Below are 15,755 nucleotides of genomic sequence, written 5' to 3' on the forward strand. Positions count from 1 at the left end.
GAGGCCCCAGCACTGATCCTTGTTGCACTCCACTAGACACAGCCTGCCAACTTGAAAATGCCCCATTTGTTGCCTGTCCGTTAACCAATCCTCTATCCATACTAATATATTACCCCCCAACTTCATGAGCCCTTTTCTTGCCTATTAACCTTTTGTATGGCACCTTATCAAATGCCTTTTGGAAATCCAGGTATACTACATCTATTTGTTCCCCTTTATCTACCCTACTACTTACTTCCTCAAAATACTATAATAAATTTGTCAAACACGATTTCCCTTTCATAAAACCATGTTGACCTTGTCTGATCGTACTATGATTTTCTAAGTGTATGGTTAAGACTTCCTTATTGATAGATTCCTGACAACTGATGTCAGATTAACTGGCCTATAGTTCCCTGTTTTCTTACTCCCTCCTTTCTGAATAGTGGTGTTACATTTGCTAACTTCCAATTTGCTGGAACTGTTCCAGAATCCAGGGAATTTTGGAAAATCATAGCCAGCGCATCCACTATCTCTGTAGCTATCTCTTTTAGAACCCTAGGATATAGCCCATCAGGTCCTGGGGATTTGTCAGATTTTAGTCCCTTAAGTTTTTCCAATACTTTTTCCTCTATTGATATTAATTACCTTAATTTCTTAGTTCTTTAAAGCCCCTAGGTTATCCTCTATTTCTAGTATGCAACGTGTGTCTTCTTTTGTGAAGAAAGACACAAAATAGGGCGGCACAGTGGCGCAGTGGTTAGCACTGCAGCCTCACAGCTCCAGGGACCCGGGTTCGATTCTGGGTACTGCCTGTGTGGAGTTTGCAAGTTCTCCCTGTGTCTGCGTGGGTTTTCTCCGGGTGCTCCGGTTTCCTCCCACAAGCCAAAAGACTTGCAGGTTGGTAGGTAAATTGACCATTATAAATTGTCACTAGTATAGGTAGGTGGTAGGGAAATATAGGGACAGGTGGGGATGTTTGGTAGGAATATGGGATTAGTGTAGGATTAGTATAAATGGGCGGTTGATGGTCGGCACAGACTCGGTGGGCCGAAGGGCCTGTTTCAGTGCTGTATCTCTAATCTAATCTAATCATATTTCAATGTCTCTGCCATTTTCTCGTTCCCCATAATACATTTCTCCTGTCTCTGCTTCTAAGGGACCAGCATTTATTTTAGCTACTCTCTTCCTTTTTATATACATGTAAAAGATCTGACAAACTGTTTCAATATTCCTGGCTAGTTTACTCTCATTCTATTTTTCCCTCCAGATGAGGTCTAACGCATTATTTACAATGAATTAGCATTACATCGTTGCTTTTGTCCTCTATGTCTCTGTTTATAAAGCCAAGGATCTGGTATGCTTAACAACATGTCTGCCACCTTCAAAGATTTGTGTACGTAAACCCCCGGGTCGCTCTGTCCCTGCGCCCCTGATAAAATTATACCACTTATTGCCTCTCCTAATTCCTCTTTGCTTCATACCTTTGTTAAGGAAGCATTCCCATTTGATCCAATTCCTATGAAATTAATATCTGCAGCTTAATTGATTGTCAAAGCACTGTGTACTCGGATACTCAACTGAAACATGTATTAAGCAATGTATGCCATTGTATTAAGATTTTGTAGCTTTTGCAGGGTGTAAACAGCACGGTATTGGGTTCTGTAGGGTGTAAACAGCCGTCCCCTGAGGTCCCCAGCATCACAGATGTCAGACTTCAGCCAATTCGATTCACTCCACGTAATATCAAGAAGTAGCTGAAGGTACTGGATACTGCAAAGGCTATGGTCCTGACAACATCCCGGGTGTAGTACTGAAGACTTGTGCTGCAGAACTAGCCGTGCCCCTAGCTAAGCTGTTCCAGTACAGCTACAATACTGGCAGCTACCCGACAATGTGGAAAATTGCCCTGTACACAAAAAGCAGGACAAATCTAATCCAGTCAATTACTGCCCTATCAGTCTACTCTCGATCATCAGCAAAGTGATGGAAGACGTTGTCAACAGTGCTATCAAGTGCCACTTAAACAGCAACAACTTGAACAACTTGATCACTGATGCTCAGTTTGGGTTCTGCCAAAGCCACTCGGCTCCTGACCTCATTACAGCCTTGGTCCAAACGTGGACAAAAGAGCTGAATGCAAGAGATGAGGTGAGAGTGATTGCCCTTGATATCAAGGCAGCATTTGACCCAGTGTGGCATCAAAGAGCACTAGCCAAATTGAAGTCATTGGGAATCTGGGGAAATCTCACTGGTTGGAGACATACCTATCACAAAGGAAGATGGTTTTGGTTATTGGAGGCCAATCATCTCAACCCTAGGACATTGCAGGAGTTCCTCAGGGAAGTGTCCTAGGCCCAACCATCTTCAGCTGCTTCATCAATGACCTTCCTTCAATCATAAGTTCAGAAAGTGGGGATGTTCGCTGATGATTGCACAATGTTCAGCACCATTCGCAACTCCTCAGGTACTGAAGCTTCATCAATTACCTTCCCTCCATCATAAGGTTAGAAGTGGGGATGTTCGCTGATGATTGTACAATGTTTAGCACCATTCGCAACTCCTCAGATATTGAAGCAGTCCGTGACCATCTGCAGCTAGACATGGACAACATTCAGGCTTGGGCTGATAAATGGCAAGTAATATTCGCACCACCCAAGTGCCAGGCAATGACGATCTCCGACAAGACAGAATCTAACCATCTCCCCTTGACATTCAACGACATTACCATTGCTGAATTCCCCACTATCAACTTCCTGGGGGTTACCATTAACCAGAAACTGAACTGGACCAGCCATATAAATACTGTGGCTACAAGAGCAGGTCAGAGGCTGGGAAGTCTGTGGCGAGTAACCCACCTCCTGACTCCCCAAAGCCTGTCCACCATTTACAAGGCACAAGTCAGTATTATGATAGAATACTCTTCACTTGCCTGGATGAGTATGGCTCCAACAATACTCAGAAAGGTTGACAACATCCAGTACAAAGCAGCCCACTTGATTGGCACCCCATCCAACACCTTAAACATTCACTCTCTCCACCAGTGACGTACAGTGGCAGCAGCGTGTACCATATACAAGATGCACTGCAGCAACTCACCACGCCTCCTTCGACAGCCTCTTCCAAAACAGCAACCTCTTCCACCTAGAAAGACAAGGGCAGCAGACGTATGGGAACACCACCATCTGCAAGTTCCCCTCCAAGCCACACACCATCCTGACTTGGAAATATATCACTGTCACTGGATCAAAATCCTGGACTTCCCTCCCTAACAGCACTGTGGATGTACCTCACCAGATGGATTGCAGTGATTCAAAAAGGCAGCTCACCACCACCTTCTCAAGGACAATTAGGAATGGCCTTGCCAGCGATGCCCACATTCCATTAAATGAATAAATAAAATTGTATGGCATCTGTAAGGTGTAAACAGCACATTGAGGTCTGTAGGGTGTAAATGGCACAGCATGGGTTCTATGGGTTGTACAGTATGGGTTCTTTAGCATGTAAACAGTATGGTATAGGGTCTGTAGGGTGTAAACAGCACCGTATGGGCTCTGTAGGTTTTTAGCAGCATAGTATATGGATTCTGTAGCATGTAAACAGTGCACTGTGTGTTCTGTACTGTATTCCAATGCTCCCCCGCTTGACCTGCCACCACGCATCCTCCATAAACTTGAGCTCATACAAAACTCTGCTGCCTGTATCCTAACTCATACCAAGTCACTTTCACCTATCACCCCTGTGCTCACTGACATACAATGTGGTTCAGTAATGCCTCATTTTTAAAATTCTCATCCTTGTTTTAAATCCCTCCATTGGCTCACTCCTCCTATCTCTGTAAACTCCTCCAGCCCTACAACCCTCCGAGGTATCTGCGTTCCTTCCATTCTGGCATCTTGACCAGCCCTGATTTTAATCGCTTCACCATTGGGGGCACTGCCTTCAATTGCTGAGGCCCTATCACAGAATCATTACAGTGCAGAAGGAGGCTCATTGTGCCCTCACTCGCTCTCTGAAAGAGCAATTCCCTCAATTCCATTCCCCTACCTTCTCCCAATAACCCTGCACATTCTTCCTTTTCATATAACTGTCTAAGTCCCTTTTGAATGCTTCAATTAAACCTGCCTTCACCACGTTCTCAGGCAGCACATTCGAGACCTTAACCACTCGCTGCGTGAAAAAGTTTTCCCTTATGTCACTTTTGCTTCTCTTACCAAATGCTTTAAATCTGTGCCCTCTCGTTCTCGATCCTTTCACGAGTGGGAATAATTTCTCTCTATCTACTCTGTCCATACCCCTCATGATTTTGAATACCCTATATCAAGTCACCTTCTCTTCTCCAAGGAAAACAGTCCTAACTTCTGCAATCTATCCTCATAACTGAAATTCTTCACCCCTGAAATAATTTGTGTGAATCTTTTCTGTCCCCTCTCCAATGCCCTCACATCCTTCTTCAAGTGCGGCACCCAGAACTGGACGTAATACTTCAGCTGAGGCCAAACTAGTGCCTTATACAAGTCCAACATAATTTCCTTGCTCTTGTACTCTATAACTCTATTAATGAAGCACAGGATACTGTAGACTTTATTAACCACTCTTTCAACCTGTCCTGCCACCTTCAATGACACATGCACATATACACCTAGGGCATTCTGCTCCTGCACCCCTTTTACAATTGTACCCTTTATTCTATGTAGTCTCTCCATGTTCTTCCTACAAAAATGAATTACTTCACAGTTCTGTGCATTGAACTTCATCTGCCACATGTCTGCCCATTCCGCCAACTCGTCTATGTCCTTTTGCAGTTTTACACTATCCTCCTCACAGTTCACAATGCTTCCGAGTTTTGTATCATCTGCAAACTTTGAAATTGTGCCCTGTACGTCAAGGTCTAGGTCATTAATATATATCAGGAAAAGCAAGGGTCCCAACACTAATCCCTAGGGAACTCCACTACAAAACTTCCTCCAGCCCAATAAACATCCATTAACCACTACTCTTTGTTTCTGTCACTCAGCCAATTTCGTATCCATGTTGCTAACATCCTTTTTATTCCATGAGTTACAAGTTTGCTCAAAAGTCTGTTGTGTGGCACTGTATCAAATGCCTTTTGAAAATCCATGTACACATCAACAGCATTGTCCTCATCAACCCTCTCTCTTACCTCCTCAAAAACCTCCAGCAAGTTAGTTAAACGTGATTTTCCCTTAAGAAATCCATGCTGGCTTGCCTTAATTAACTCATAGTTGTCCATGTGACTATTGATTTTGTTCCGAATTATTTTTTCTGGAAGTTTGCCCATCATCGCAGTTAAACTGACTGGCCTGTAGTTGCTGGGCTTATCTTTATACCAGTTTTTGAACAAGGGTGTAATGTTTGCAATTCTTCAGTCCTCTGGCACCACCCCCAAGTCTAAGGAAAACTTAAAAATTATGGCCAGTGCCTATGCGATTTCCACCCTCACTATCCTTGGATGCACCTCATCTGGTCCTGGTGCTTTATCCACTTTAAGTACAGACGGCCTATTTAATACTTCTTTATCAATTTTAAACCCCTCTAGGGTCTGATTTACCTCCTCTTTCAACATTGCCTGGGTTGCATCTTCTTCCTTGGTAAAAACAGATGCAAAGTATTCATTTAATATCTCAGCTATGCCCTCTGCCTCCATGTGTAAATCCCCTTTCTGTTCCCTAATTGTCCCCACTCCTCTTTTTACCACTTTTTTACCTATAGCCTATAGAAAACTTTAGGATTTCCTTTAATGCTAGCTGCCAGTTTCTTTTCATGCTCTCTCTTTGCTTTTATTTGCTTTTTCACATCCCCTCTGGACCTTCTATATTCAGCCTGGTTCTCAATAGTATTTTCTACTTGGCATCTATCATAAGCACATTTTTTCTTCTTTATCTTAATCCCTATCTCTTTGTCATCCAGGGAGTTCTGGATTTGTTTGCCCTACTTTTCCCCTTCGAGGGAACATACCATGATTCTGCCTGAACTATCTCTTCTTTGAAGGTTCATCATTGCTCATCAATCGGTTTTCCTGCCAGCTTTTGACTCCAATTTACTCGCCCAGCTCCATTCTTACTCCATTGAAGTTGACCTTCACCCAGTTAATTATTTTTACCCTGGATTGCTCTTTGCCCTTTTCCAGCCTAAACCTTATGATACAATGATCACCAACCCCTAAATGCTCTCCTACTGATACTTGATCCACTTGGCCCACCTCATTTTCAAGAACCAGGTCTAGCAGTGCCTCCTTTCTCATTGGACAAGCAATATACTGTTGTAGAAAATTTTCCTGAACACATTCTTGCCCCTCACTGCCCTTTACACTACTATTATCCAAGTTGATGTTTGGATAAAGTCCCCCATTATAACTACCCTATAATTTTTGCACCTCTCTGTAATTTCCTAGCAAATTTGTTCCTCCACGTCCTTCCCACTAGCTGGTGGCCTATAGACAACACTGAGCAATGTAACTGCACCTGTTTTGTTCCTTAGCTCTAGCCAAATTGATTCTGTCCTCGACCCCTCAGGGACATCCTTTTTTCTCCAGCACTGCAATGCTCTCCCCATTTTTTCCCTTTCCTATCTTTCCTGAACACCTTGTATTTTGGAATATTTAGCACTCAGTCCTGCCCTTCTTTGAGCCAGGTCTCTGTTATAGTCACAACATCATATTTCCACATGGCAATCTGCGCCTATACTCACCAGTCTTATTGACCACACTCCGTGCATTCACATACATGAACATTCACCCTGATTTAGACTTTATTACTTTCTACTTTACTCTAACCCCACCTAATAACATACTATTCCCTACTCTCGTGCTATCTATCTCCCCTAGTATTCAGTGCACCACTGGAATTCTCTCCTTAAGCCTCTCCGCATCTCTACCATTCTCTCTGCTATTAAGATGCTCCTTAAAAACTATATCTGTAACCAAGCTTTGGTCACCTGTCCTAATATCTCCTTAGATGGTTCGATGCAAACTTTGTTTGATGACGTTCCTGTGAAGCACCTTGGAATGTTTTACTACAAGGCACTATATAAATGCAAGTTGTAGAATGCATGGAGTTTGCAGGTGAATGGCACAATATTACGCAAACATGTCACTGAGGAGAAAAAAATAATTGAATAATATGGAGCTGAAACATTAATAGCTTTAAGAGTATTAGAGCAGTTATGGTGCACTAATTGTTGACTCTTTTGCCAAACAGTTAATGGCCTCAACAATTGACTGATTCCTATCAATTAGGCTTGTCTACTGTTTGGCGCAGAACTCTGTCTCAGTTTTTTTTAAGTGCAGAATTATTTCGCTGGACAGTAAATAATAATGCAAGGCTGGTTGGGGATTTGTACTGGATTGTATCTACTTCACGTGTCCTTCATTTCTATAATGGCACACACATGTAAAAGGTTCACAAAGGGAAGATCCCGGTGCCAGTGTAAATACAGACTCCAGTCATCCCCAAGGCATTCAGTTCAAAGTTAGACGTAGGTCTGCACTGCTCAGCGGGTTCACCCTTGGACGACTGGAAGATTTTTTTATTCTTGCATTTTGAAACTTCATTGGAAAAAAAGTAGGAATGTTTTGCATTAGTGATGAGCACGCAACCTGCAAGCGATGGCTCCATTTGGTTCCATCTAATCGTAAACAAGTCCACTGACCTTAATCCCAGCCCGATAAAAGTGATCATTCATTCCCTTAGCTTGATGGCAATGGCAAGTTTTGACTCAATCACTGAGCTTTGTTTCTTTGCCAATGTTTCCAGTGGCAGCATTTACAAAAAAAAAGCACAAACAAACAAATAAATCAAACACTTCAAGTCTGAATCAAGCAAAGTTTGGGTTCTGACCAACGAGTTTCCTGGGTCAAGTTTAGGGGAGGAAGAGGTAGAAAGGAGGTGAAAGATAGATTTTTCATCCTAGTGCTGCTCTCACTTCTCTTTCATGTAGTTGCCTTTGAAAACTATGCCCCACAAAAAAAAGGATCTCCTGAGTATTATTAAATGGGATGGGGACAAGTAGAGCATATGGAATGTGTTTAGTGTTCACTCTGAGAATAATGGGTAATTGGAATCTAATGATACAATTATCAGGTGAGATCATGAGATGGTTAGAAAATGGCACAGACACTGGGAATGCAGACTGGCCCTGAACATGAACGTGATCCTAACACATTGGCTTGAGGATATTTCCTAATGTAATGATTTCAATTGTTGATAATATGGTGATTAACTTCAATAAAAAGAGGCCAAGATGGAACCACAATATTACAGTAACGAATGGAGACAGGATCCAGTATGCTCCCCTGATAATATGATCAGCAACAACTGTTTCAATAATATACAGGGAAAAAAATAAGCATGGGGAAAAAATAGGCAAAATGTCCTTTAAGCATTTTGATTATTACATTGGGCCATATTTTTCTGTCAAAATAAGAGTGACACTAATAGCACTCACTGTTATTCACACACAACTGCTACAGCAACTTCTGGTGAGGGTAGATGCAAGATTGAAGTCCAAGACACATGACTCCGCCATTAGCTTTGCAAGAACGGCATCTCACTGTCTGCCTCACCATTGACATGTATTGAATGGCACGATGTTGCTGTATTTGCGTGGTAGATGCAAACTAAATTCGCTGCAGATATTTAGGGCTAAGTGTCAGTACACTTTTAACAATGTGATAAGTGTTAATGACTGCCACTCAACCTTTCTGTCACTGAAAAGGAGCTTTTATAAGCATGCAGACTCATTCCTTCAGGTTGTGTATTGTTGCTGGAGATTTTTTAAATGCCAAATTTTAAATGTAATTTTTTTTCCTCACTTTTCCTTTCTGTCTCTTTTTTCTCTCTCTTAATCCAATCTTTCTTTCCCTCTCTTTATTCCTGTTTCTGTATTGGATTTGACATTGAATTCACCCACTTTAATTCACCCTCCTTCTCAGCCCTTGTGCTGTCTATTTCCCAGTGTTTAAATGGGTTACAGACATACCCTGTTGGTTGCCCTATTCAGTCAAGTCTATCATGTCCTGTTTCCCTCACTGCATCCTTATCAGCCTGCACTTTCAGCGACTTTGTGGACAAAAATCTTTTCAGCTGAAGGGTGCAGGAGAAAATCTAACTAACAGCAGATGCCAGTTTATGCCCTATTACAGCAAATTTTGACCCATTACTTTAACACTAAAAATCAGAATTGTGACAGAATAATTGTGGATTTCCTTTTATGGCTGAGAACTACTCCATTGAATAGACAGGGTAAATGGGTGAGGAATGGGAGCTTTGAGACATCATAGCCCAGTCTCCATGCAAGGCAGGAATAATCAAAAGCCAGCCATTAGGTTCCTCCTCTGGCTCATGTAGTTTATCCAGAGTGTATCTGACTCATGCAGATCAGGGAGTCCAGGGTGAGGGAAAGGAACATTCTCCAGGGCTTCCAGTCCTGATTACTCTCCAGCAACCCAAATGCAAGAATGTGTAAATAGAGAGAGGATAAGACAGGGTCAGGTTCAAATTTGATGGCTCCTGCTGTCAAATAGGCCACTGACATTTACCATCACAAATACTGAGCACTTGATAATTGTCTTTGGGAGGGGCTTTTAAGAGAGGAGAATGGAAAAATGGTGTGGAAAAGAAAAACTATTTCTAATGAGGAAATATATCTAAAGTGCAGGCGAGGAAGGCCATTCGGTCGATCTAGTTCATACTTCATAAAGAAATACAGTCCCAACCCCCTCATCATGACATGTAAAAATCACAGAATTGTTACAGCATAGAAGGCAGTCATTTGGCCCATCAATCCCCTGCTGGCTCTCTGAAAGAACAATTTAGCTAGTCCCGCTCCCCCTGCCTTTTTCCCGTAGCCCTGCATTTTATTTTCCCTTCGGGCATTTATCCATTTCCCTTTTGAAAGCCATGATTGAATCTGCCTCCACCACACTCTCAGACAGTGTATTCCAGATCGTAATCACTTGCTGCGTAAAAAGTTTTTCCTCATGTCACCTTTGGATCTTTTGCCAATTACTTTAAATCAGCGTCCTTTGATTCTCAACCCTTCCACCAATGGTAACGGTTTCTCTCTATCCACTCTGTCTAGACCCCTCATGATTTGAACACCTATAAAACCTTCTGTCAACCTTCTCTAAGGAGAACAGCTTCTCCAGTCTATCCATGTAACTGAAGTTTCTCATCCCCAAAACCAATCTCATAAATCTTTGCCTCCAACGCCTTCACTTCTTCCAAAAGTGCAGTGCCAAGAATTGGACACAATACTCCAGTTGAGGCCAAAGCAGAGTTTGATAAATGTTCATCATAACTTCCTTGCTTTTGTACTCGATGTCTCTTAAATAATTCCAGAGGTTTGGAAGGTAGGCAGGAGCATAGGAAAATAGAAGCAGGATTAGGCCATTCAGCCCGCCTCGTCATTCAATTCGATCATGGCTGATCTGTATCTTAGCTCTATCTATCTGCCTTTGTTCTGTAACCTTTTGCCGAACAAAAATCTGTCAATCTAGACTACAATCTATTGGTTTACACCAGAGTCGTCCAACATACAGCCTGCGGGCCAGCATCCGGCCCAGCAAACGTTTCCATCCGGCCCGCGGATGTAAACTGTTCACGGGCCATTCCTCATCCTCACCATGACTGGAGATGAGAAATTTCCCTTTGTCAGAACCTGCTTTTAAACTATTACGCTGTCAGTTTCACAGGTTGCAGAGAGTGGAACGCTCTTTTAAAAGTCTGTCCTTTTCAAAGAGATCGTTGTCAGTTTCACAGGTGGCAGCTGCTGACATCGGGAACAGCCGTTTTCCAACAGACGGGGTTTTCCGGCGGGTTCTGACTTTTTTCCAAAAAAGCCAGCTGTTCCACTCTCTGCAACTGTGTGAGTGAGAGTGGTGGAGAGAGGTAGAAAGAGGGGGAGAGACAGAGAGAGAGAGGGGGGAACAGGAAGAGAGAGTGGGGGAACAGAGAGAGAGGGGGGAATACAGAGAGAGAGAGAGGAGGAGGGGGGACAGAGAGACGGGGGACAGAGAGAGTGGGGAACATTGAGGAGGAAGCAGGGAACACTGGAGACACGGGGTGGGGGGTGGTGGGTGGTGGAGAGAGAAGGGGGAGTGATACAGAGTGGGGCGAGAGAGGGACAGAAAGAGAGGGGAGAATGAGACAGAGAGAGGAAGGAGAGGGAGACAAACAGACAGATAGAGAGGGGGAGAGAGCGAGAGAGACAGACAGGAAAGAGAGGGAGAGAGAGAGTCAAAGAGTCATTTACTTACGGCACAGAAGAAAGCCATTCTGTCCATTGAGCCCATGATGTTTTTCCACGGAGCTATGCAGTCAGTCCCACTCTCTGGCTCAATCCCCATAGCCCTGCAAGTCTATTTCTCTCAGGTGGCCATCTAATTTCCTCTTGAAGTTATTTATCGTCTCCACTTCCACCACCCTTGTGGGCAGCGGGTTCCAGGTCATTGCCACCTGCTGCGTAAAAAAAGTGTTTCCTCATATTTCCCCTGCATCTTTTGCACAAAACTTTCAATCTGTGTCCCCTAGTCCTAGAGGGGAGGGGGGAGGGAAGAGAGAACGAGACACACACATACATACAGAGCGCGGAGAGAGGGGGAAGAGAGATCAAGGTCTCTCCTGAAAGGTGGACGTCTATCCAGAATACTCTGCATCGCTCTATCAAGTGTGCGGGCAGAAACTGACTAGTTATGTAAGCAAAAACAATGCCAGGTATGTCACTAAATCAATTTTCAATATAGTGACGAGAAAGTAAGTCAATAAATTAGTCTTCTCATCTAAAGCTTCTTAACAAAAATGCACATTTGTCGTTGTTTTTATTAATAAGATAAATTTTTAATGCCTTTATCTTTCGAACTTTATTCACTGGCCCCTTGGGCCGAACAAAAATAGCAATACGGCCCTCTGCCCGAAAAGTTTGGACAATCCTGGTTTACACTATCTTACCCATAAGACAATTCTTTGCATGAAGGAATATTTCCTGACATTGTACCTAAGTCCCCTTAGTCCTATTCTCCTGTTAGCATTGGAGTTGCTTACATCCCCCTCAGGATTAACCTTTTCTAATTCATTTAGTGCTCATCATGAAGTATTTGTTTGATGGGAATTATCAGCCAGCAGACTGTTTCTACCTGAATGTGACTCAGTAACCATCCCTTCTAGTTGACCTCTTCAATGTAGGCTTCCCAGATGGAGTTAAGAATGAACTTGTATTTATGTCATACCTCACCATGCCCTCAAAATGCCCCAATGCACTTCACAATTAATTCTGATCACTGTTGTTCCAGAGACAAACATGACAGCCAGTTTGAACACCGCGAGGTTCCCCAAACCAAATGATCAGTGAATAGTGGTGATGGTTGAAGAAGGATTGCTGGCCAGGACAGCACAGAAACTGGTCTCTGTTGAATAGCGTGATGCCCACCTGAGCAAGCAGACAAGCTCAGCTAAACATCTGATCTCTGGCAATGCAGCACCCCTCTCAAGCAGTGCCTGGTCAGCCTACATCAGTGTTCAATTTCTTGAATTGTTTTTTGAACTCTGACCTTCTGACCCAGAGGTAAGAGTGCAACTGAGCTAAGTAAGGGGGAGAATGAGGTAGGGTCAACCAAACAATTCTTGCAAGCAAATTAGTTGTTGGTCTGTGGAAGTTACATTTTTTTAAATTATGTGATACTATTTCTTTATAACAGTAACAGTATAAATAAGATTCTTAACACTCAAAAGTTCCTTTAAAAGGAGAGACATTTCCTTGCCATATTGTGCCAATTCAAATACATCAACAGATGCCCAATTCGCAAAACTAAAAGCCGACAGTGCAGTTTTATCTGAGTATGTCTTATGCATCTCACACTGAATTTCATGAGTTGACTTCCCTTTTGAAAGCCTTTTGAATCTGCCTCCACCACGCTCTTAAGCAGTGCATTCCAGATCCTAACCACTGGCTGTGTAAAAAAGTGTTTCCTCATGCTGCCGTTGGTTCTTTTTCATTCACCTTAACTTGGTGTCCTCTGGTTCTCAACCCTTCTGCCAATTGGAATAGTTTCTCTGTATCTACTCTGTCCTGACCCCTCATCCTTTTGAATGCCTCTATAAATCTCCACTCAACCTTCTGCTATCTAGGGAAAACACCAGCTTTGCAATCTATCCACATAACTCACCAGAGTTAAAACCAGCAACATGAATGGTAAATATTCTTTGGTTTGCACGCTTTACATGGCCAGATTGTAACTTGGGGAAATTAAAAGAATTTACATAAATGCAACTGTAGTCCATAATAGAGCAGGTAATGACTGTTTCACAGGAAAATTAAAAGACAGTGTTCCAGTTAAAGGATTCAGATGATATCACAAGCTGTAACAGGAAATTTTAAGTATCTTGCCTGAATTGTGAGATGAAATTAGCCCGATGTTTATTCTCTATCACCTCTAAATTTTAAAATTAAATTATATCCATTCACTTTTCGACAATCATAGAATGATGTAGCACAGATGGTGGCCATTCAGTTCATCCTGCCTATACTGGCTGTCTGAGGGCAGAATTTTAGTGCCTTTGAAAATATTCTTCCATCGGGGAGAAATGTGGGCCCCATCCCCTATGGTCAGTGAGTCCCACCTGCCTGCTTATCTTCCTGGAGGCGGCTAATTAAGAGACTGCCTCCGGGAGCCCCATCCAATCAAGGACGACAACCGAGTTCCTGAGGCAGCAGGTCCAGTCAGAGGACCTGCAGCTTTGGAAGGCTGGCAGCCCCACTGGGAGAGGCAGGCACTGCTGAGGCAGTAAGGAGAGCGCAAGGGTGCCTCAACATGCAGGCACCCTCGGAGGAATGCAACCCACTTAAACATTATGAGGGCTGAAGCCGGTGAGGGGGGAAACTCATCCAGTGGATTCATTTGGGCCACAGGTGCAGCCTTTTCTACCTGTGGCCCTGTTATTGGAGAATGGAGCCCCCGGCTCTGAAGGCCATCCAGTCTGCCGCCAGCAGGCTATCTCCGCTGAGCTGCTGGGCTTGGCACGCAGCTGCAGGCTGCTCTGCCGCTGGGAGGATCCCAGTGGACCCCTCCCCATCCCAATAGTTATCCGCATAATTGCTCGCTATTGGCTACCCGCTGCTGCCGATGTCAACCTTTTGGATTTCCCTCCTGGTCCTGCCTCGCCTCTGCAGGTCTCAAAAGATTCCACCTTAAAAGAGCTATCTGATTAGTCCTGCATTGTGGAATCTTTTGAGGATGTAACTAGTAGAATAGATAAGGGAGAATCAGTGGATGTGGTGTATTTGGACTTTCAGAAGGCTTTTGATAAGGACCCACATAAGAGATTAGAGTGCAAAATTAAAGCAAATGGGATTGGGGGTAAGGTACTGACATGTATAGAGAACTGGTTGGCAGACAGGAAACAAAGAGTAGGAATAAACGGGTCTTTTTCCAAGTGGCAGGCAATAACTAGTGGGGTACCACAGGGATCAATGCTAGGACCCCAACTATTCACAATATATATTACTGATATAGATGAGGGAATTAAATGTAATATATCCAAGTTTGCAGACGACACACAGCTGGGTGGGAGTGTGAGCTGTGAGGAGGATGCAGAGAAGCTCCAGTGTGATTTGGACAGGTTGAGTGAGTGGGCAAATACATGGTAGATAAATGTGAGGTTATCCAGTTTGGTGGCAAAAACAGAAAGGCAGATTATTGTCTGAACGATGATAGATTGGGAAAGGGGAAGATGCAGTGAGACCTGGGTGTCCTTGTGCACCAGTCGCTGAAAGTAAGCATGCAGGTGCAGCAGGCAGTTAAGAAGGCAAATGGTATGTTGGCCTTCATTGTGAGAGGATTCGAGTACAGGAGCAAGGATGTCTTGCTGCAATTATACAAGGCCTTGGTGAGACCACATCTGGAATATTGTGTGCAGTTTTTGGTCTCCTTATCTGAGGAAGGAGAGTGCAGTGAAGGTTCACCAGACTGATTCCTGGGATGGCAGGACTGATGTATGAAGAGAGATTGGGTCGATTAGGCTTGTATTCCCTAGAGTTTAGAAGAATGAGAGGGGATCTCGTAGAAACCTACAAAATTCCAACAGGACTGGACAGACTAGATGCAGGAAGGAAGTTCCCAATGGTTGGGAAGTCCAGGACAAGGGGTCACAATCTAAGGATAAGGGGTAAGCCATTTAGGACAGAGATGAGGAGGGATTTCTTCACCCAGAAAGTGGTGAACCTGTGGAATTCGCTACCACAGAAAGCAGTTGAGGCTAAATCATTAAATATATTCAAGAAAGAGTTAGATACAGTTCTTAGGGCTAAAGGGATCAAGGGATATGGGGAGAAAACGGGAACAGGGTACTGTTTGGACGATCAGCCATGATTGTATTTAATGGCAGTGCAGGCTCAAAGGGCCGAATGGCCTACTCCTGCTCCTATTTTCTATGTTTCTATATTATAAATGGCAAATCTACAGAGAGACTGTAACCTACCTCTGTAATTTAACATGAGGATTCAGTAACACCTCACCTTCCTACCAACCTCTTAAGCAACCAAAAAAGGCTGTAATTCTATTTTAACTATGCTAAAAGTAACAGTCAACAGCAGTGAGCTGAGTGACACTGACTTATGACAATGAGCACCTGGTATGTTATCAGCATTGCAGGATATCATCACATGATCCATGAGTATCTGTGTTTTATGGAGGACATTGTTCACTTCTGAATGTTATCAGACTGAATTTTTCAGACTATGACATGTGACATTTTAATGTG

The 15,755-nt window shown here is 43.3% G+C and overlaps 1 protein-coding gene across 5 annotated transcripts in view; it reads left to right on the top strand.

Annotated features, from left to right (window-relative positions):
- Positions 1-15,755, top strand: part of LOC137353224 (gremlin-1-like) — a 120,246-nt gene that overhangs the window by 87,753 nt on the left and 16,738 nt on the right. For 2 of the 5 annotated variants that reach the window (XM_068019297.1, XM_068019298.1), the window contains exon 2: positions 12,290-12,561. The exons of the other annotated variants lie outside the window; for them this stretch is intronic. In XM_068019297.1, the coding sequence (XP_067875398.1) occupies positions 12,470-12,561 (92 nt within the window). In that variant the 5' untranslated portion in view covers positions 12,290-12,469. The remainder of the gene's footprint in view (positions 1-12,289; positions 12,562-15,755) is intronic. 5 annotated transcript variants of the gene reach the window in all.

This window comes from Heterodontus francisci, chromosome 40, assembly GCF_036365525.1.
Source record: "Heterodontus francisci isolate sHetFra1 chromosome 40, sHetFra1.hap1, whole genome shotgun sequence".
Taxonomy (NCBI): domain Eukaryota; kingdom Metazoa; phylum Chordata; class Chondrichthyes; order Heterodontiformes; family Heterodontidae; genus Heterodontus; species Heterodontus francisci.